This window comes from Anguilla anguilla, chromosome 1 (assembly GCF_013347855.1).
Source record: "Anguilla anguilla isolate fAngAng1 chromosome 1, fAngAng1.pri, whole genome shotgun sequence".
NCBI lineage: Eukaryota > Metazoa > Chordata > Actinopteri > Anguilliformes > Anguillidae > Anguilla > Anguilla anguilla.
In genome coordinates, this window is record NC_049201.1 from 14,247,880 (window position 1) to 14,271,384 (window position 23,505).

General features: G+C 44.5%; 1 protein-coding gene and 1 long non-coding RNA gene across 2 annotated transcripts; both read left to right on the forward strand.

The window, feature by feature from the left end:
- The first annotated feature begins 405 nt into the window (after positions 1–405).
- On the forward strand, positions 406–21,720 carry hif1aa (hypoxia inducible factor 1 subunit alpha a). The gene is made up of 15 exons (XM_035420777.1): positions 406–806; positions 12,737–12,927; positions 13,567–13,712; positions 13,849–13,933; positions 14,534–14,646; positions 15,396–15,598; positions 16,232–16,338; positions 16,500–16,647; positions 16,888–17,132; positions 17,509–17,732; positions 18,357–18,479; positions 18,784–19,028; positions 19,522–19,630; positions 20,018–20,132; positions 20,281–21,720. Exons 1-15 carry the CDS (start codon positions 775–777, stop codon positions 20,430–20,432), a joined length of 2,238 nt encoding a protein of 745 aa, XP_035276668.1. The 5' UTR covers positions 406–774; the 3' UTR covers positions 20,433–21,720.
- LOC118229098 lies at positions 853–6,779 on the forward strand. Its single transcript, XR_004765607.1, has 2 exons — positions 853–3,997; positions 5,250–6,779. It is a non-coding gene; the product is annotated as an uncharacterized LOC118229098 (long non-coding RNA).
- Positions 21,721–23,505: the final 1,785 nt, after the last annotated feature.

Sequence of the window (23,505 nt, forward strand, 5' to 3'; positions counted from 1 at the left end):
TTGCTTAGAAACAAAGCGATCAAATTGACCAAATTCCCCTAAGAAGCAGCACTCATCCGAGGACAGTGCCCTTGGACTGCAGCCACAGCGTCAGAAACTCTTGTATACTTCAACCATATATGAGCTGGCTCTCCACCAGCCTGCACGATTAAAGCAGTTGCAGACTGCAATACATTAGTGATATGAGGAAAACATTATGTCTAAATATAAATGTCAATTTAAAAACAATAAACATTAAAAATGAAAGTGAACTAATGGAAGAATGAGTATATTACAAACAAGTAAAAGTCGCGCAAGTTCTTTTGCTTAGCAGAGCACAGGCTTCTTACAGGAAATATTTCATCAGAACGTGCGCGTCCATGTGGTCTGTGTGGCATGTGATTGCTCGCTCCCTGAAAGACTGGGAACGGGGGCAGTAGACTACAGTACACAGTAGTGCGGCTTGCGAGAGGCAACTCTGAAGCAGTGGAGCTTCTCAAACTTTGGCAGAAAAATTTGACTCAAAGAAGGCGTCCGACGGATGCTTTGACATTCAGAGCATCAGAGGGTTAACCTCTTAACACTACGAAAAGCAACAAAGTTTTTAAATAAAAGGGAATTTGCGATTTTCTTGGAGTTTCTTTGGATTTAGCCCGTTAAACAACTACATTGCTAGCTTGTTGCTAAATACGTCTTCACACACGGACCTGCAACTTGGTCGCTAACAGCGTTGTTTCGGGAATATCTAGCTGGCACCTTGCTAGCATTGTAGCAAAAAGAGATTTTCATCCCAGAATGGACACAGGGGTTGTCACTGAAAAGAAAAGGTACATGTTCTGCTTTGGGGGGAGATGGGTAGCTTGTGTTTAGCTTGTTTTGTTCTCTTGCGGGTTAGGTAGCTAACCACGTTTATTTTTTTGATTAAGTGTATTGATGCACGTTTTCTTTGCTAAATATGTTTTATAGTTGGATTGAGTTATCTTGTCAGCGAGTATAAAATGGGAAGCTAGCTATACGTTTGGCAGTGCTAGTTGGCCAGCCGTCCTGGATTACTCAGACACCGTCCACGTCGCCATTTTGTCACGGACACTAGCTAGCTAGCTTTCTGGAATCGGGCGACTTGTTTGTGGTGATTCTAGTTCACGAACGTTTGCATTTTTAAACGTTATTTTTTCTGATTCGCAATTTTGCATTATGTCTTGTGATTTTTTAATGTAGGGTGTCACTGGGAATATAAACGTGGCTCCCTGACGTTAACGTTACCTACCTAACAAACGTTAGTTAAAATAGCTGCAGAAGTTTGCTTTTCTGGTTTGCATGATGGCTAACTAGCTATACAACAGAGAAGCAAATTAACAAATGAAGTAAACATGTGTCTAATAGAGGTAGTTTAAACTGAAAACCAGGTAACTTTAATGTGAGCAAGCTCTTTAAGCTACACGTAAGTCATCCAACTGCTACTTAGTGTAACTCCAACTATGTTAGCTGTGTTAACGTTTGTTGTGAGCTATTTAGGGTTTTCCTGCCTGACTTATTAACTAACAGGCTAAATGAACACGTTATCTATCTTTATCCGCATGTTTTGCATTTCCAATCCGCACTTTATTCCTTGATCCTCAGTCGTTTGCATCACACAGCGGTTGAATGAATTTATATAAAGCTGACAACGTGGTGTCGTTGAAGCGGCTGGATAAGGGTAATTACTGCGATTCAGTGAAATCTCAAATTCAGAGGGGAAAAAAAAGTTTTAACTTTTTGCTATTTTAAGAAGCATGTTTAAAGTCATTTAACTTGCTAGGTTGCGTCTGCCTATTTTAGCCAACACAAATCTGCACACGCTTAAATAATTTATGTGTACTTCAAAGCCTCGTTATTCTTCTTTGCAGACCATTTACACAGCGTACAGTTGCGGCATTGTCAATTTTATAGTGGCATATTTGCTCAGGAAAATTGAGTTGAAGTTAAAAGGAAATATTTCAGTGTCTCACCTCCTAGGGTTCAAACCTTCGACTTGTCTACGCGTTCTTGTACCCCAACAAGGATGTTTCTTTGTCTTGCTGGTTTAAACGAGCTGGTTGGTATGATATGCATTCACTGACAATCACATTTGAAATCTGGCAAATGTATGTGCTATTTTGCTATTCCCTAATTTCGTTGAATTTAGATGATAGTAAAAACGTACCTGTTGCCTGTCTCGACAGCAGAATATTTTAAAAGAATTGCCATGTTAATAAATTATTAATTAGGAGCATTGACCTTGCGTCCCACAATTAAAGGCCTGCGTTTCTATTTAAGTCTACTGGGTAATATACCTGTGCTACATAATTCTGACAGAATTTTTGAATGTGTTGGAGGAAAATTGGCTTAACTGAGGTACAGTGGTAGCAAAGAGATTTGATTCAATAGTCGGGTCCATCTGCACAGGATCTTGGCTTGATGAATTTCTGTAAGGACATTAACTTGTGGTAGTGTCCTGCTGTGTGTGATGTGGTGGGACTCTAGCCTTTTGTTTCTGGTGTATTTTAGAGAGTGCCCTGTGTTATTCCCAGCCTTCGTCAGTACGCGCTCCTTGCCGACTGTCAGGAATACTCGCTGGCCGGTGTGATTCGTTGCCTTCCCTTTGTGATTGTATTCCAGATCTATGTGTAGAGCAGGATAATTGACATACGGAGAGACTTCCATTCATGGAGGCTATGGGTTTAGGGAATGGTCAAAACTTAGAACAGGACTGAAAAATGGTCAAAAGTTTTAAGTTTATTTGTAAAGTTGGTGATCATGTCTGTGACATGAAGCCTTTTCCTGGTTCTGATTTTTTAATCCAATATCTTTCAGTGTCTTCCGCTCAATTAAATGGGCAGTCTGTTTTAGGGAGAGGCACTGTATTGCTTTGGTAGTGATTGCTCTTTAAAATTTAAGTTTGTTGAAAGCTGTCCTTTGGTCCATCTGTAATAGAGCTGATTCTCCCCCACACTACGTACCGAGCTCAGGAGGTTGCCAGACAGTGTTTTTAATTTAGCTTTGCAGGCTTGAGTATCACCTTTGTACTCAAGCCCAATGGTTTCACAAACTCGGTCCCCCTGTGTATGCTGGCTTTCATGCCAACCATAATTGCAGTCCCATAATTTTAACAAGCTGTAATATTTTATGAAGTACTCCTGTAATGTTTAGAGAGATTATTTACCCTATTTAGACGCATTATGTCAGAAATAGCTATGCATGTCATGAAGAATAAAAGTCTACATTCACGTTATGCTATATTGTAAACTAGATGTAAAAAATTTTAACTCATCAAATTAAAGACTGAGGTGAACTGGTAGGCTGCTAACTGTGGACTTATGCCCACTAAAACAAACCATTTTGTAGAAAATTAAGAATTAAAAGACAAAGCCAATGACAAGTGAAACCTGCATTGTGTTTATGCATTTAAGGAAAAAAATGAAAGAACTTGCATGTGTTCAGCAACCTAATTCAGAGGCTATTGAAGCACTGCAGTCTTTAATTTGGTTGATTAAGAAATTTGACTTCTTCATGCAATTGTTTGCAGTATAGCACAATAAGTGCAGTGTGATCATGGGATTCTTAATGGCAGAACAATTTCTGTCATAATGTGGATTAAGAGGGTAAATAATCCGTCTTAACAGCACCTAATTAAGAAAAATTAACAGCATGTCAAGATTCCGGGTTTGCTATTGTGGTCAGCACAAAAAGCAGAATACACAGGGGTCCCCTAGGACCAAGTTTGAGAACCACTGCTCTAGCCTACACCGCACACCATAGGAAAAACAAGTTGGTCTTTTTGGTGTTAATCTTGAAGTGTTATTTAATTTTAATCATGCATATGCGTAAATGGGCTCAATATTTTTTTGTGCATGTTCAGTGTACATTTGATTCTGAATTTTGTTGTTCATGTCTTCATATCTAACTTCTTAGTCACAGATTACTTGACTTCAGTGAGAGTTCCTGCCACAACATGTGGCACCAGAGGCTAAATCAAGGGAAGCAGTAACAGAATTGGCAGGTAGCTGTATATCTCTGTTTAGGGTAGAGAGCTGTGTCTTGGTGCAGCACTTATGTGAAGAAATGGTTGTAAATTAAGACTGTTCTGTGTTTTTGTGACAATAGCTGTTTTTGATAGCATGAAGTTTCCTGCATGGAGCAGTATATTTTTCTATTTTGAATGAAACTTGAACTGTTTAATTCAACTACCGACTGACGTACTGTAATACTTTAAATATTAAATTAAATATAGTTTTTAAAAAATTGCCAGCCCATTCAGGGCTCTACAGTGCTTCCATTTTTAGTAGCATTTGCTCTTGAAAGTAGATGTGCTCTTTTTCCAGTTAGCAGTGGCACACATCTACTAATTGGGATGCAGTAGTGTGCTCCAAAATTTTTCAACTTAGGCACACATGCGCTCCTTGGAAAAAATGTGAGGTTAGAGCCCTGCCATTTGTTTATGATCATAACTATAACACAAGGTTGTAAACAACAGAGTTTGCAACAGTAATCCACTCAAAGTGCATTTCTAGGTACAGTGTGTAGCCTGGCAAATATTACATAATACTGGCCGTCATATTACGTAATGCCAAACGTTTTGTCACACAAATATCTAGTGACAGAAGACCCTAGGATGTTAATATAGGCCGGTCACTGGCATTTAATAATGCAGCTAGGGAACTGGTTTAGGCTACTGTTGTTTTGGTGACTAGGTTGTTAATGACAGGACACTGCGTGACCTGAAGTCTGGTTGCCTTATTTTCACATTGCACTTGGTGAAACAGAGTCGTGAGAACACCATGGAGAAAACGGTTAGGAGTAATTGGCGACGGACAAACCGTAAATCCATGCGGTAGTCCGCTGGGCTACCCAGCAGCCACGTTTGGTGACGCAGTTTTATACTTGTGTATTTGGAATAAACATTGTACATGTGTACCATTTGTATAGAAAATTATGTTAGAAAGTTTCTACATCCTGTATCATTTATTTTACGTGGGCAATAAACAAATTAAATGGACTGCGGTTTATAGTTTTCTAAAACTGTAAATGTAATCAGTTAAGAACATGTCTCTGGGAAGATAGTTAAATATAAATGTATTTGGGCAGTGTCACAATTTTTGTTGTGTTGGCTCTGCACTCCAGCACATTGGATTTGAAATGAAACAATTGGGTGATCCGTGTGGGAATTACAGCCCTTTTCATTCTTTTGCGTTTAACTGTACTTTTGGGAATATGATCTGATTGGATGGAAAATCTATCTTGCGTCCTTACAGGATTCACGATTGGCAGGACATGATTCACGATTTCACGAGGACATGAAAAATTGGCAGAAATAATGTGTGAGGACATTTTCAATTATTTGGCTTACTCCCTCAGTGTGGTGCTATTATACACAGTTACAAAATCACAGATGTGCTGATAATATATGCATTGTCACTATATGCCTGTCCTCCTCGCAAACTAGCTAGCTGTCATTGTGTTATGTAATCTGTGTGTATTTATAATTTTACTTTGTTCTTTGGCTAGCATAGTAAACTTACAGTTGAGCTTTTGTTATGTTGCACCTATCCTTTCCAGTCTAGGAATGTTGTCTTCCAGGTCTAGCACTATTGTTAATATTAATCAAGTGAATGCATTTATGTTTCTCATGTATTGTAAATTGCTCTGTGCAAGATGATCTGGATTAGCCAAGATATTTCCAGTATTCTAGGTGAATGGCTCACTTACAATGTTTTTTAATGTGGTGAGGCATTCTTTAACATGGATTATCATGCCTGAATGCGAACAATAATAATGTCTTCCAAGAAAGATGAAAGATTAGTCGCCGTCTCGATTGCCATCTGAGATAATGCTGGTTAAAAAGGGGACCTTCTGAAATTTCAGTTCTCACTGTCTTGTAAAAATATTTATCTGTGTCTTTGTGCAGTTTGGAACTTCCGCCTAAATGTTTAATCAAGGAAGAACCAACTGAAGGTCACCCAACAGAAATTATTTGTAATCTTAACCAGTCCATATATTTCTTGTCAACGCGTTTTCATCTAGGGCTGATAGCATTTACTGGTAGTCTGCTGGGATTTGATGCATTAGATTGGTAGTTCTGGATAGAAATATGGTAGCCCTGGGTGCCCGGGCTCTCGATTTGGCCACCTTCTGAACCATCATGTGATTAAATGGTCCACTACAGAATTTATGGCCGTTGAAGACATGATCACAGCATTTTGGAATGGTGTTAAAATTGTGGCTGTATGTGTCTCTTCCTGTTTGCCTGACATTTTTCGTTGCATGCAAGATATTTTGACTTGCAGCAGAAATGTTTTTTATTTCATACTTTCATACAAGGGTTTTTGTTTCAAGGGTGTTAACTTGCGCTGTATTAAAAAATTTTTTAGAAAAAAATGCAGTTTTTAAAAAAGCTGCAATGATGCTTGTCTCAAGTCAACCATTTATGTACAAGTTTACAAAAGCTGTGGACATTCATCGTCAGGTTCACGGGCTCTAAGGAACACATTGGTGTGATTGTGTTCTCATTGAGAAGGGTTTATTTATGTGTTAAAGTGTTTGTTAATTAAGTTTTTGCTGTTGATATTACGCTTGTACACACTGTTACATTTCATTTGCATATTAAATAATCTGGCTTCATTTGCGCTGGAAGTGCTTTGCATTTGTTTCAGTTTCAATTATGCAAAGAGCTTTAACTGCACTGATTAATCATTTACTGTGCTGTGAAGAGATCTTAGATATTGTGAATTTGCAGTAATGTCTTCGCCTAATTATCTACATGAAATAAACATGAACAGCTTGTTGATAGTTGAAGTTATTTCATATGACCTCCTATTGATTTGATCGTTGTTCATATTTTGAAAATGTCAAATTCAAGAAACTCCCCACTTACTATATTTATGAAGATACAAACTACCAGCTCGGGCTGAGCGATATTGATGGTGTCACAGTATTTGGTTTTCCAGTACAAATGACAAGAGAATTAAACTGATATTTACTGTAGGCCTCCACCAAAATAAGGATCAGTTAATCAAATCAATAATAATAAACAAATAAAATGAATATCATTCAAAAATTGGATGGTAAATAATAACACCCTAATGTGCAACATGCAAATGCTATGATACTGTACAAAATATTCACGCAAAATAAAAACAAAATTTCTGTAGGCTATTTATGGCATTATGAGGCGTTGGGCAGAGTCTCTGTTGGCAAGCACTACAAGGCCGGTTACATAATCTGCCGTGAATCCTCTTTTGAATGTGGCACCCAGACTGGCAGACAGGGGAAAGGTTTGACCTACAAAGCAAATGGAGTAGATGCCTCCGGTGGCATGTTTTCGCCCGCCCCGCTCAAGTCAGCTGACGTGTGGTAAAGCTGTGGATGGCATGGGCTCCCTGGCACACTGCCCGCCCTTCACGCCGCAGCGGGGTGGCAGAGACGTGTCCTCCGTCCCGAACGCCTCTCTCCGGGACGATAAGACCACTCTCCCGTTCAGGCACTTTTACAGTCCTGAAAACGGTGCGCCATTAAACTTTACGATCCGCAGGTTCCCACCCGCGCGAGCACGCGGATTAAACGCTATATTAACTGTCCTGCAACACGGCCGCTATGCATGCTGGGTGTTCCATGGGCCAGTATGGGCCAGTGAGGTTAATAGGTTTTTTTTTTTTTGTTGCGTAGTTCTGTTGTCTCAGAGCTGATCTACAGTCAGCTGTGGCAGAGAGGGGGAAAGACGGCACCATCCGTCGCATTTGTATTCGCTGGAGGGTAACAGCCAGACCTCCTTATGACTGAACACAAACTGCATACATACTAAACGGGAGGAAGTATACATTATTGCGCCTTGAAGCTTATCCGTTTCCAATTTTTTACTTTTAACTGGTGCAAGACTTGGGGGAAAAAACGCAAGCCGAGACAGGCTGTTGCATTGCACTGCGTCAGAGCCGTCCGCCATGCCTGTTCAGTGGAGGTTTCCCTAGCGCTACCGTTGGTTCCTGAAGCCCAGAATGGGCATTACGGTTTTTGAAAGGCATGTTTATAGGCTATGGCAAATTGATGACATGCCTCTGCAGTTTTGAAATGTGTCGTTCTTTCATGATGTGGCTGCAGTTATTTCAGACAGCTTTCTTGCCAGCTCTTTATTTATGTACAGTACAGAACTCACTATGGCGGTTATTGTAGCGAGTGAGCTTCGGACACAACCTACCATTTATTCCAGTAAGCTGTTGCATCATTTTAGTATGTGCCCGCCATGTTTTAACCACCTGAAGATCATATAATTTAGTGTGGTAATCCATACCCTTCTGTCTGTGAGAGATCGTATTTAAACTCAGCGATGTGCTCTGTAGATCAGGAACAAAATGGATTTCTCCTGAGTGACGCACAGAGACACATGCAGGTCAGTTAATGCCCTGGTGAATAACGCTCTTTCTTTACTTGTAGGTGACCTTCAAACATTAGAGCTCACATGCTGAAATCCGCAGCCAAACAGACTTGACATTTACTGTCTGAAATCTGGGTCAGCAAGGTTGTTTCTCAGAGTGGAAAACTCCACTTCTAGCCTCCTCTGTTTCGACTTCATGACAAAGTGAAGCATCCGAGTAGGGCTGTTGCTACCAACAGAACTTTCTTCTGAAAATAAACATGTCATTATCCTTAATTGTTTTGCTTCCTCGAAACCTCGTGAAGGGTAGGACGTGTCGCTGCAGCTCGTCTGCATTGCTAACCTGCGCATGTGCAGGTTCGTTTGGGCGGTTTAATATCTGAACAGTGCTACAGTTGCCTCCAAAATAAATAAACGTCGCTCGTCAGTCATTTGAAGTCGCACGGAGGACAGCTAGGGTATTGAAAGTTTTGTTGAAGTAGCTGCCCGCCACTGGAACGTTGTTGGCGCTCTAATCCTCAGCCGCGACATGTTTGGTATCATTTAGGCCTATTGCATGTTGTCCAGGTCATATATCTTGCTGACACTCATCTCACCATCTCACACCATCCAGATGCAGCTCAGTGACTTCCCGGTTTACGACTCTCAGTGCGTGTTGCAGGCTGGGTGCTTTCAGTGAACTAGTGACTGAGTGCCCCTGCTTAAATCAACAGTAGAAATGGTGCACTTGCAATGAATTGCGCCCATAAACACTTTGTGGCCTTGTACTTTGAGCATGCACTCCATTCCCAGAATCTTCTGGTGCTATCAAGACTGTGATAAAGCTAGTAAAATGTGGTTTTCTTGTTAATGTACCATGTTCCTTGTATTTAAGTAGCAGTGATGCCTGTTAGTGTTGTACTCGTAATGTGAAATGTTGGCAATAAATTGCTAATACATTAGGAAGTTGTGGCACATTGTTTTCTTCCTGGCTCATTCCAATTTAATGATGAAGGGATAAGGGAAGGATCCATTTTGGTTTCATCATGAGGCCTTATGGATGTATCCTAATGGCTTTTTTGTTTTTTTGAAGACCTTTGTAAGATTTTGATTGGATGAGTTGAGGCCTGATAAATGTATCCTAATGGGCTTATTGTTTTTTTGAAGACCTGTGTAATTTTGATTGGTTGAGTTGGTGGTGCAGTCGGGACTGTGCAGTCAGTTAGGCGGTGCTTCTGGTGATTTTCTCAGGACATGGCATGTAGCGTAATTGTGTTACGGAGATGATCAGCTGGGGTTTGTTGGAGTGGACCATTAGCTTAATTTCGTACTCAATTTCGTATGGCTTCCATGTAAATGCGAAAACACAGCAGCAGAGTGTTTGTGATATGAAGCAAGCATTGTTTCCAATGCAGGTAGGCTTTATGAAACGCATGATGAGCCATCCTCCTGACAGTTTCCACTGTCCTATTGGGTAATTACACAGCTTGCTGATGGCCTGTTTCCAAAGCCCACACCAGTAACACTGATGGGCTGAGGCGGTAGGCTGGCTAAAAAAGATAATAGATTCCGCTCTACAGTGGAAACAGGCTATTCATTCTCCTTAGTTTACTGAGGGAGAGGAGCTGTTGATCAGTGGCAGATGCATCAAGCAAGAGGAAGGACACCCAGCTATTCATTATTCTGCTGGTGATGTAACGTTGACAGGGGAAATAATTTTTCTGGGAACGATGCACATTTTGAGATGAAGTACCGCTCACAAAGTGGCACCATATTGCAAAGGCTATGATGGCCTTGACAAGAGGAAGTGCACAAGGAGAACTAGGTGTGTGATGCATGTTTGCTTTTGTATTCAAGTGAAAAATGATCAACTGGGAGGAAGCTAGGGAACTAAAATATTGAGCAATTTGAGCTGCCAAAAACTGAAACGGAGGTTTTCAGCCTACATGGGTTCTGAATGGTAAGTAAATGTTGGCTGTCAGAGTTGTATGCATGCTGGCAGAATGCAGCGAGTCACACAAAACAAAATGGATCACCATAAATTAAAGTTATTGACACATCTATATCTGGGCTCTATGGCATTTCTTTGAAGTATTACTGGTACTCTATTGTATATGAAAATACAGTTTTTTTGTCATGGAGGGGGATTGAAAAGGCCATTGCAGATATGTCGTATATATGCACCGATTTTTCTAGGTCAAAATAATTTTATAAAAATGGCAAGTCATCTTCTCCTCCCTTATCTTTTTTATTAATTTTTTTTTACTGCATTTCTATTCCCCCCCACCCCAAATTTTTTCATTCCTTTTAAGCTTGGATAAGAAATAGCTTAAAATTCTCAGCAGATGGTTTCTGTTAATAGAAACAGTTGTGTTTCTCCTCCTATTAGGTGTGTAGTGCAGCAGTAAATTAAATGAAAATGGACTGGTTTAGAGGCATTGTGATAGTTGCACAGTTGCATTGGTTAGGCTAATCTTTGCTTATTGTAGCTGTGACGCAGTGCTCAGATGCCAGCAAGCACATTTGCCTAAACCTTTGGCTGTAAAATGGCCGAAATAAATTTGTTTAATTTATGCTTCAAGGATCTGAGTTAGTTGGCCATATGACAGATCTGTACTGAGTACTTTAATCAGCTTAAGACAACATTTATCCAAAAAAACTTCCATTGTCTGAAGAGTTTTATCAATAGGCCATCTGCAACCTCTGGAGAAATTTGAGAACCCCCCCCCCCCTCCTCCCCCAGTCTTTCAGCTGATAGTTCCTGGTTACTGCTGCCAAGATTTAATGAGGTGAAAGTAGGACAGTTTCATGTTCTGGCTACGGCCCCTTGCACCACCCAAAATATCTGCCTTCGGTTTTGATGGTGTAACAGCCCGCTACTGTGGTCTGGAGGGTTTGCACCCACCAGGCACCGATGGCACAGACTGTGCACCTAAGAGCTAATGTACACATGAGAGCTAATGCTGTATGTCTGCTTTCTGTGTACACTGTGCTGCCAGAATGTGAAGTGCCCTCTAATGAGTCTTCAGCCATTTGGCTGGGTCTGAGTAGATGGTCCTATACGCTTAAGAATGAATCATAGTCACATCTTCAATAAAGGCAAGTGAGCCGGGTTTAGTGGCAGCCATACATGCTCCAGCCACAACACTACCTCCACCATGTTTCACTGATGAGGCTGGGTGCCTGGGATCATGAGCAGGTTCACTTTAACCTCATATTCATCATTTCATTTCAAATCCAATCTGTTGGAGTACAAAGTAAAAAAAGAAAGTATTACTGTTGAAATACTTATGGACTGCAGTCTATATTGGTATGAAAATTTTATTTCAAATTCATATTTAAGTCACATCTCACCAGCTGTGGTGCTTTGACATTACATGTCTGGTATGAATTTGAAGGTTCACATTTGGATATGCCAATATATATTTGCAAAGCGCCTGCTATCATTGCAACATAGGTTAGATAGTAACTCAGGACAGGATGAATCAAATGTCTTCTGTCAATCCTGGGAATTCCCAGCTGTCCCAAGGGTGTGTTAGCCAATTTGGAAAGAGCTTCAGTCAGGCAGGCACACTGCAGTGTGTAAAGGGGGTGGAGCACCAGGAGGAGGAAATGAGAGGTGATGAGGGGAAGATTACCAGACAGGAAGCAGGAAGTGAGGCTGCTCTACAGCTTCAGTGTTTTTTTCCAAAAACAGGAAATTGGTGTGTATTTGTGTGCCAGCCCCTCTCTCTCTCTCTTCAGCAGAAGGAAACTCCACAGACTGTTCTGTACTGTAATTTGAGAAAAGCACTACTGCTTGGCCCAAGTTCTTTAATGAAATGTGATGGAAGGCATTAAGCGTATTGGCTGGATAATTGCTTTAATGCAGCTTGTCGGTCCCATATTTAATTGTGAGATGGATTTTAATTGAGGACGGATGTCATCATAATGAATGCTCTTCAGAGCTTAGACCTACAGCCTGTAGTTGCCTATATTAATGAAACATCCCTCTGCCTGACCATGCTTCTCTGCTCAGTGCTGTAAAGGAAAGAAGCTGAGGCAGTAAGTGTCTGAGCGCGTGCTGATCTGCTCTGGCTGTACTCCAAGATCCAGAACATAGAATCCAGTGCATGTCATATGACCATGACCCCTCCGTCCAATCACAGTAAGGGAAGGGGGGGGCTTACTCCGCTTCCTTTGGTTCTCAGCCAATAAGCTTGAGCGTAAGACATTCATGTAAATGAGCAGCGTCCCACGAAACGCCGAGTAGCGTCCTTAAAGACCCCAGTGCCGCAGCATTCTCTAGTGCAGTCGGTGGCTGCATGGTGCGCTTCTCGAGAATGGCGCCCAGGGCTTCGAGCGTGGGCGTGGATGCTGTAGATGCTAACGAGGCCCTCGCCGTTCCTCCTCCAGGGTGAGCTCGGAGCGCAGGAAAGAGAAGTCGAGAGATGCCGCGCGAAGCCGGAGGGGCAAGGAGTCGGAGGTGTTCTACGAGCTGGCGCACCAGCTGCCCATGCCCCACAACGTGAGCTCCAACCTGGACAAGGCCTCGGTCATGAGGCTGGCCATCAGCTACCTGCGCATGAGGAAGCTGCTGAGCGCCGGTCAGTGTCCTGCGGGAGGGCGGGGTCGGGTCAGGGGGGAGGGGGGAGCAGGGAGGGCGGTGGGCACAGGCCCCGCCCACAGCAGCCTGGGGCGTGTCGATCACTCGAACCCCGGCGCTGTCCGTGTCTGGCGCATGATGGCAGGCGAGACCTCATCCTCCTGCTCGCGGGGTCATAAGTAACAGAAATACAGCACCGCTGCAGCAGCGGAGGAAGCCAGGTACTGTACGCATCGTAAACCTGAGCTCCACAAATCCAGCCTCTTCTTCACTCTGCTTCATTTAGCCTTATTTAGCCTGCATGCACACATTTCCTACTGGGCTTCTCCAGGGGGCGATAACGAACGCCGTCTTAGTGCTGTAGCTCGAGTGATGAGCGCTCGCGGCCCTGCATGTTATCCTCCTGCTCTCAAACTGTTGACCCAGGCAGGAAAACAGAGCCCGAGGCTAAATAATTATGCTAAATCAGCAGCAGAAAGCACGCTCGTAACAAGAATGTGCTCGTTAGGAGCGAGAGCTCAAGTGAGCTGCTCTTTTGTCAGTGATTAGAGCTGTGGGTTTTTTCCCTCGGCTACGCGGTGTTGTCCAGGCCGGTGAAGCATGCTGTTCATGTCCCGAGTCTCCTTCCTCCCTCCCCCAGATGATGCGGTGGTGGAGTCTGACCTGGACTCCCAGCTCAACAGCTTCTACCTGAAGGCCCTGGATGGGTTCCTCATGGTGCTGTCTGAGGATGGGGACATGATCTATCTCTCAGAGAACGTCAGCAAATGCCTGGGGCTGGCCCAGGTGAGTTCCCTGCTCGGGTTTGCGTGTGTGGTGTGTGTGTGTGTGTGTGTGCATGTATGCGGGCTGCAGAGGGTGAGACTGTGTTCAGCAGGGGTTTGGGTTGTTTCTCTAAAACGTCTTTCCTCCTGCGTGGCAGTTCGACCTGACGGGACACAGCGTCTTTGACTTCACTCACCCCTGCGACCACGAGGAGATGAGGGAGATGCTCGTACACAGAACAGGTGAAATAACTGTACACGCACACACACGCACACGCACACACACATGCGCATACAGATGCACTCAGACACGCGTGCACACAGACAAGTACACACACAGATGCATACGCATGCGCACGCACGCGCACACACACGGATACAGGGATATCTTTCAGATTCATTACTACAAGGAAGCTCTCAGAGACACAGACTCCTTCAGAATAGGCCACTAATCCCAGAATCCCCCCGTATGGCCTTTACACAGTAAAGCAGCAGAACTGAGGAGCGCGCTCCGTGTCCCCACAGCAGCAGAGCATGCCAGCGTTGGCTCCTCTAGCCTTCGGTCACTGGCGTCACAGCAGACCCATCCTGTGCATCCTCCTCTGGCCAGGGCAGTGCTGTGGCTCAGGTTTTTACACACACACGCTCATTGCTGACCCTTGCTGATCAAGCTGAATCCTTTGAGTTCTGCATAGCTTACATGCTCATTTGTTTGAAGCAATGCGTTTTGAGACGGTGGCCTGATTTCTGTAACGACCTCCACCGCTGACTGAATCCGCGCAGTTGGCGTTAATGTGATTATCGCGGTTGAGGCCTTATCGAGCGCTCCGGTTCCTTTCCCAGGGTCCTCCAAGAAGGCCAAGGAGCCGAGCACGGAGCGAAGCTTCTTCCTGCGCATGAAGTGCACGCTCACCAACAGGGGGCGCACCGTCAACATCAAGTCAGCCACGTGGAAGGTAAGCCCTCTTGAGCTCTTACGGTGCGGCCGTGTCAGGAAGCGCTCTTAAGCCACCGCGTCCTGGATGTCAGCGCGGCTCCGTAAGCGGCTTGTGGGCCGGACCAGTGAATGGCTGGGGTTAGCGGGAGAAGTTAGCGTAGCGCCAGATTACTGTTATCCTGTCACTGGGCAGAGATTCCATAAACAAAGCTCTCAATATAGCACCCTGCCCCTGTTCTAATCCCAAGCCCTGCTAGTGCCTGCAGAAGAGGGAGGCTTGCTCACCAGTGTGGCCTGGACCCAAGCTGTTTACAGTGCACTCTGGCCCCGTTTGTCTGAACTGCTGGCCAAGGCCTGCAATCCCAGATAACGTGATTACGCACTTTAAACACAGGTGAAAGGTCTGACGGCCACAGACAGGTTCCTTTCCCATCAGTTAAACAGCCCCGCGCGTTGTGTTTGTAAGAGAGCCTGGGACTGATGACGAGTGGCTGACTTGCGTGCGATCCAAGCCTTTTCCAGAACTCAGAAATCATCCAAACCATCACACGTGATTTCCCCACTGAGGATCTGGTCTGAAATCTCTCCAATATTAGTGCACACCCGTACCCACTGCTAGCATGAAAGCATGATAGTCACTTTTATATGTACAGGTGATTACAGAGGCCTCCCCCTCTGTGTGCAGTGTGAGGTAGACAGAGTGCCCAAGATGGCTGCTTAGTTACCCCCCCCCCCCCCCCCCCGGCTTCTCTCCTGCCCTCTCCCCAGGTGCTCCAGTGCTCAGGACACATCCGCGTGCACCAGGACGAAGACCCCCAGAACAAGTGCGGCTACAAGGAGCCCCCCGTCCCGTACCTGGTGCTGATCTGCGAGCCCATCCCGCACCCCTCCAACATCGAGTTCCCGCTGGACAGCAAGACCTTCCTGAGCCGCCACACGCTGGACATGAAGTTCTCCTACTGCGATGAGAGGCGAGTACCGCCAGAGCCAGGGGTCTGTGACTCCGGGGTCTGTGACTCCAGGGTCTGGACTGCAGACATTTCAGCTGTTAACACCCTTCTGTAGACACTTTGAAACTTGGTCAATATATTTTCAGTTCCCCCCCCATAGCTGTTCCATATTACTTCTGCTATAGTTGCTTTTATATGTGTACTGGTGCCATATTTCTTCATTGATAAAAGTTTTGAGAGGTCTTGATGAAAACTGCTGCATAAGGTAATGCAATGTAATTTAGTACTAATAACATACGGAAAGCGATGTTTGCAAGGCACCGCAGTGGTTTGTCTTCTGCATGGTATGGAATTTTTTTTTTAGTTCCCCTACACCACAAGTTAAATTTAACTTAGACATAATGCACATTTGGTATTATTAAAGTTGAATGTTTTGCATCCTTTAAAAATCTTTCCATGGGTGTGTGGCTGTCATATCAGTGACTGCTCCAAGGGAAAGTTATACAACACTGCCACCTGGTGGCAAATACCTGAAAGAGCTTACTGAAAGGAAGGACTTTTAGGGGTGACTGTCTTCAACAGAACTAAGTTGAAAGATGATAATTTCGTTTCGACTGTGTGCTGATAGGCCCTCTCTCTATCTCTCTCCCTCAGGATCACAGAGCTGATGGGATACGAGCCGGAGGACCTCCTGAATCGCTCTGTGTACGAGTATTACCATGCCCTGGACTCAGACCACCTGACCAAGACTCACCACAACCGTGAGTATCACCCCACTCTAAAACACATTCTCTCACCGCATGTGCGTGCATTACGATACTATCAGAGTAATCTGCCCTGCAGCTAGGATTCTGCCAGACACTCTGCTCAGTACATCCTAATCGGCTAATCTGTGTTCTGCTTTCCTCCCCTCCTCCTCCAGTGTTTGCCAAGGGCCAGGCCACCACAGGCCAGTACCGCATGCTGGCCAAGCGGGGAGGCTTTGTGTGGGTGGAGACCCAGGCCACCGTAATCTACAACAACAAGAACTCGCAGCCCCAGTGCATCGTGTGCGTCAACTACGTGCTCAGGTACGGGCCCAGGCCTCCGGGAGCATTGACTGTGTATGCATGAGGTGCACTGGGACATGGTGTAGGTCATGTGCCTGTTACATATTACAAATACCATTTTCTTAAAGTAGCTACTTTGCCTACACGCCACCAGGGGGTGCTAACAGACCCACGGTGGTCCACCGACCAGGGAACGGCTGGTGTTGACGACACGCAGGTCTGTGAGAGTTCCGTGTGTGTGACGTCAGCCTGTCTCTGCAGCGGCGTGGTGCAGGAGGACCTGGTCCTGTCTCTGGAGCAGACGGAGAAGAAGGCCCAGCCCGTGGAGGAGGAGGAGGAGGACGAGGAGAACCCTGCGGCTGACATGGGCAAGCACTTCACCAAGGTGGCGGAGGAAAAGGCCATGGGGAGCCTGTACAACGAGCTGAAGGAGAAGCCCGAGGCGCTCACCCTGCTGGCTCCCGCTGCCGGAGACACCATCATCTCCCTGGACTTCAGCAGCCCAGGTCTGAGCTCCCGCCTGCATGAAGAGCTCTGTAGGGCAGGCAGATCCCTCAGTCGTAACTCTGCTGAGACATACAGTTCAAAACCCACATCATTTTACTGATTCATTCTGCTTATGGGCCATCACTGATTTTCAAGATTGTGCTGCTGCATTTTTAAACTCCCCTCCAGATGGTTAAAGTAAGTTGAAATTTGAGTTTAACATGCCAGATATTTGAAGAAAAATAGCGGGCATGCGCCTCTGAGAAAGATGAAGGCTGTCCATTTTGAAGAGAAATGTTTGTGGTAGCTAGCTGTCCTTGGCTGTCGTGTGATGGTTGGTTTGAAGCCCTGGAGCTCCGCCCTCATTTTGACTCCTCCCTTCGCTCCGCCCTGCAGACTCTGAGATCCTGCTGGTGAAGGAGGTCCCCCTCTACAATGACGTGATGCTGCCCTCCAGCAGCGAAAAGCTGCCTCTGTCCCCTCTGCCCCCCAGCGAGCCGGCCCAGTCCCTGGTCGCCAAGCTGGAACCCGGCTCCGAGAGCTTCCCCTTCCCCGCACCCTGTTCCCAGGAAGCCTCCGGCACCCCCTCAGGCCCCAGCACTGGCCCCAGTTCCCCAGAGGTGAGCATGCCCAACACTGCCAAACCCACACATTGCCATTAATGCCATTAGCCATTAGACATGATGGTAATAAATAATACCCCATGCGCTAGAGTCTTTTTTAAGATAATGGGGTAGTTGCACTAGCTTGAGCAGGTTTATGTGGCGCCTACTTACAGAGAGTCTTATAGCACGTTAAGAGTTTTTGTTTCTAAATTCTCAGTATGCTTTAGTATCCTGGTTCTACACACAAGCTTCATACAGCTAGCTGGTGCAACCATAATCAGACTTTTTCCATGTCAGTAGGCTAGTCAGAAATAGTATGAAATAGCAAAACCACATAATTCACTTGAATGCTGAAACTCCCATCTTTTAAGTCTTTCTAGATGCAGGTGTTAAGACATGATTAATATACTTCACAACAGGAGAAGTCATGATCAAGACTAGCATGATTCAGCTAAATGGTTAACTTCATAAGTTTTTAACATATTTGAAATGGTTCAGACACAAGGTTTACCGTTTGCATGTGTATGAGATGTGCGGAGCTCGTCAGGACAGAAGAGCAGGCCCTGGTTGCCGTGCACTGACTGTGTCCTGTTGAACAGCACTGGAGCGGAAGTGACGAGCCTTCTTCTCTCTCCCCAGCCCGGCAGCCCGATGGACTTCTGCTTTCGCGTCGACTCTGACCTCGGCAGCGAGTTCAAACTGGACCTGGTGGAGAAACTGTTTGCCATCGACACAGAGCCCAAGACCCCTTTCACCACACAGGTAGCCCTGATGCTTTGTATTACAGTGAAAACACTAGTTATGTCAATACTGCTTCTACCATCTTGGGAGTGTTCAAGGCCAGTGCTGGATACACTCTGGCTAGTAAGCAGAATTGTGGGACTAGATGGGCCAAATGACCTGATTTCGTCACCATACGTTCTTATGACAAGCTGCAGTGGATTGGTTTGTCTTTGTGACAGACCGCATGGCAGAACCCAGGCGTTGTGCAGTAACTGGTAGGCTGTCCTGTGTGAGTGAAGGCAGGATGGCTGACACTGTCCCCCCCTGCCCTGATCTTCCCCAGGCCATGGAGGACCTGGACCTGGAGATGTTGGCCCCCTACATCCCCATGGACGATGACTTCCAGCTGCGCTCTCTGTCCCCCGCGGAGCCCCTGACCCTCATCCTGGCCAAGCCCGGCTCCGCCCCCCCCACGCAGCACCTGCACGAGGCCTGCAGCTCTCCCAGCTCCCCCTTCAGCCAGACCTCCTCCCCCGCCCCCTCGGAGGAGTCGGACGCCCCGCGCTGCGCCACCCCGCTCGCCAAGAGGTGAGGCCCTGGCACCGCCCCGAAAGCTCAGTGTGTGTCCCCCCCGCGTGCTTGTGAATCCTCTACCCAAGCACCCAGAAGCACCTTCCAATTTTGTCCTTGTGTTTAAAATGTTAGTCAACTTTAAGGGAACGTGTAATATTTATCAGTGCTTAGTGGTACTGTCATACTAACACACAGGGTACTGCACTGTACATTTAGTTGAGACAGACATTACTTGATGAGTTTCAGCATCTAAAAGCAATCGCTGTTAACTACTTCGCAGACGCCATTATCTACTGTGCGTAAGCTTACATTTCTCACATTAGCCGTTATACAGCTACTTGGATGTTTTCCAAATCAGTTAACCTTAAGCACCTTCCTCAACGGCAGTGACGTCCAAATACGGTCATCTCAGTTCCTTAAACGCACAGCGCACTTAACGACAGATGGCTGTGAAAATGAGCGTGCCCCAGCAGCGCTGTGACTCTCTCCCCCGCCGCTTGCGTTTCAGGCTGTCCGCTCTGGACAGGGAGCTCAGTCCCCAGAGGCTGGCCATACAGAACCGTCAGCGCAAGAGGAAGTTGGAGGACGTCACCATCTTGTCCCAGGCTGTTGGACTGGTAAGTTTAGGGTTGTTTTTTTGCGCACCCCATTGTTGTGTAAAAAAAGATATCCCGACTGCATAAACCAGAAAAGAGTGTTGTGGATTGTAACCACTATGAGAATAAATAGAGGGCCCTAGACTGTTGCTGCTGATAAATTTTGGTTAGCCATATTTATCATTCACTGTATTCCCCTTTTTTCTTTTTCACAATGTCTAAATAAAGATAAAATATGAATTCAATATTTTATCCCTTTTAGTTGAGATGGTTTGTGTTTAATTTTTCATATTTTATATTAATGTGTTGTATGTACGATTATTTCTACACAACAGATTTACTGCTGGGGGAGAGTAATGATGTGTTGAGTGGCCAAGTGATTGATTGGGCTGACTGCTATTTTCCCAGGGTGCTTTGCGCCAGGAAGTGACAGACCCTGCCGAGCAGGGAAAGAAAGCCAAGGTGCTGGAGGCTCGCGGCTCAGAGCTGCTTTCAAGCAAGACCATCCTTCTCCTGCCTTCCGGTGGGTCTCCAATAACCGAATGGAGAACTGTTTCTCCTCCATTTTACCCTTTCTCACATGCTAAACACATTATGCGAAATAATGGGACTCAGTCTCTGCCGGTGTGTAGTCTGTTGCTTACGGCACAAGTGCCGTCTTTCCCACTCAGATCTGGCCTGCCGCCTGCTCGGGACGTCTTTCGAGGGCAGTGGTCTTCCCCAGCTCACACGCTACGACTGTGAGGTCAACGCCCCGGTCCTGGGCCGCCAACACCTGCTGCAGGGAGAGGAGCTCCTGCGTGCTCTGGACCAAGTTAACTGAACTGAACGCCAGCCTGGTGTTCAGTACCGGACACTGCTACTCCACCCCCCACCCCAAACCAAGCTCCCTCTATTTATATTTTCTATGTCTAGTTACCGTCTTGCACCATATATGTAGATCTTAACGGATTTCCCATTTGGCAGAACATATATTAACACAGCAGCAGCCTTGAGGTAGCCTTAACCTTGAGCACTGGGAAGGACAAGTGTACCAGCTGTCTTATTGTGATTCAGACCCAATGTGGGCCAAAGGCCCGCGCTCACCAGTGACACACGCGGTCAGTGGTTTGAAAAATAGCCATCTTCTTTTCTGTCTCCACAGTACCAGTGCTTTTGCCAGTGGTGTATTGTAGCATCGATCGCACAATTATATATTTTCTTAAAAAAACAAAACAAAAAAAAAAACAAAAAATATTCCCAGCAGATCATGCAATATATGAGGCATTTTTAAAAGTACTTTAATGAAAGATTCAACATTTATTTTTTTCTGTATTTTCTTTCCTGTTCTCTGTGTGATGGTAGAGTGCATAAAAATGTGTTGCGTCTGGATTCGTTTTGTCTCCCTGTCTAATCTGTCACGATCCGAATGACGTCTGTTAGTGGTTCACCGATATATGCGGCTTAGGCAGTTCTATGTCAGTCCATACATGTTGCTGTACGCTGTGTATTTGTTTGCATAGATCACCTGTAACATTTAGAATGGCGAAGATTGCGTGTAAAAACACCAGCAAAATTAACGTTTTGAAATGAGCAGAAAATTAATTGTGAGACATGACTGAGTCATTTGGACCTGAAATTGTGTGATTTTTGGAAGTTATCATGAGAGGTTAGTAACAGATGTATAGTCTAATTCTGAAATAGATTTTTAAAATATATATTTTAGTTACTTTAGTCACTTTTTCCCACCAGCTGAAAGGTAGCCATGCAGTAGATTTAAATGCCCATGCTTAATCACTGTAGCAGAACAGTATGTTAGGCTTAATTGACGTATATTGTTGATTAGTCCAGCCAGCCCATATTCCCAGCTTCACACTGTATTTAATGGTGGCAGTTATGCAATGTCGGTTCTCATGCTTCTTGCTGTCACTGTACTATTAACAATTGTAACAACATAATACATCTGTTGACTTTTTTGTGTCCTTGGGGAGTTACTTTCCTAATAGGATTTTGTCATATGTGTAAACTTCTGTTAATTCATCTTTCTTCTGTCTGTTGTTTGGTCTTCTAACACTAAATGTATTGTTTTATTGCATCAGTAAATAAAAAATGCGGACCAGGTTATATGAAAAGTGTCTTCCTGTTCCTGTGATCCAGACCAAATTGAGATATGAAACAAACATATGAAATTGTAGTCCTGAGCCCTTGGTAACACACAGGTTAGACATGTACTCCCTAATTCTGACTGTTCCCTTTGTGATGACAACTATGGTCACTGAAATGGTGGGCAAAACCCATCCGCTATGCTTTAATGATGTAACCATGGAAAAATTTCAAGAGAGTAGTCCTTTATCCTCAGCTAGCTCATTGCTTCTTCTTTCAGCATGACTCCATCATGCATAACCATTACACATTCACATAAATCATCATATACACTGTAATGCTGCATTTCTGTGGTGAAGCATTTTTTGCATTCTGAATCTCTTCAGAAAAGCCACCTTCCTGATAAAAGTCACCCCCAACAACCTTTCACAATACTTAAATTGTGATAGCATTGATTCCAATCTTTGAACGATCAATCAGTGTGCAAAACTGACACCATTCTAGACTGACTAGCCGTATTGACTAGATGTGGAAGCCGTCTCTCCATGATTCTGTTTCAGATGCGGGACTACCACACCACAGAAAGAATTGTGCTACACACGTTATACCTATAATATATTACAATAAGTGGCTTTTGAACTACAGGTTATTATATAATCGTACTCTGGTTACAAGAGATCATAATAAAAGCCTTTCAATGTTTACGGAATCAAGAAGAATATAGAAGAAACAATTGCTCACCAGTGGTGTTCGAATTTATATAACCAAATAACGGAATAAGATTTCAGAAAATATCTGAAATGTATAAAGACAAACGTACAGCATATATTCTCTAGAATTTACTTAAGACGATAATTTACTGATATAACGCACCCATTGCATCAAAACTGAAACCACGCATCTAATAATTATTATATCTAATTATAATCTAATAAGTAATGCTGTCCTCGTTCCTCAAAGTTAAACTTGATAGAAATAACGTTATTTCTTCATAACGTTAACTTATTAGCGGTGCTACAGCCAATTAATTTAACCTCATGACAGCACAGAAAACGTTACATTTCTTCTTCTTTTTTTGTTTACATAAACGAGCATATCATATGGTAGTGCAAGCATTAAAAGAGACAAATACACTGTTTTAAAGAAAAAAATCTTACCGTTGTTTACGTGTGCTGCTGGTTAAGGTCTGTCATGCATTAATGGGCACAGTAGGGGTGGAGAGAGTGGTCCCCAACTGGATTCCCGGCCGCGTTTAATCGAGGTGCGCTCGCTGCGTTGGAGAAGTCCAGCCACATCCCTTGTATAGCTACGTGCAGATCCTCATGACATTATGACAGCGTAGCCGCACACTGAGGCACGTACACAATAAGGAACAGAAATTGATAAAATTCGTTCTAGATTCAGCAAAAGCTACGTGCTTCCATACTTGCATTAGAAGGCAAAGGACAAGCACGTTAATGACATAGGCTAGGCCTATTTGTCAGATACATGTTTTAGTGATCTGCCTGTATCTGTAGCCTACACGTCCATGTCTGACACACAGTTATTTCCATGACATGATTACATCTCTGTTAAAAGTTTATAAATGCCCTTTATTTAATTTAGCCTACCGTTCATTGCTCACATATGCATCTTATTCAGGGTAGGCTAACCATGTAACCTTTAATAGCCCATGAATCTCCATTTCATATGTTCAGATGCGAAATATTTTATTCTGAAATCGGCCATAGACTATGCTATCCTAAAGTCATGCTGGAATGGAATTTATAACCAAATCTCCAGTTGATATGTATTTTTCCTGAGCAGAATGTGTG

Coding starts and splice junctions, on each gene's coding strand:
- hif1aa (XM_035420777.1), top strand. CDS start 775: ATGGACACAGGGGTTGTCACTGAAAAGAAAAG. Junction 13,934..14,533: donor GATGCTCGTACACAGAACAG/GTGAAATAACTG, acceptor TTCCTTTCCCAG/GGTCCTCCAAGAAGGCCAAG. Junction 16,648..16,887: donor TGCGTCAACTACGTGCTCAG/GTACGGGCCCAG, acceptor CTGTCTCTGCAG/CGGCGTGGTGCAGGAGGACC.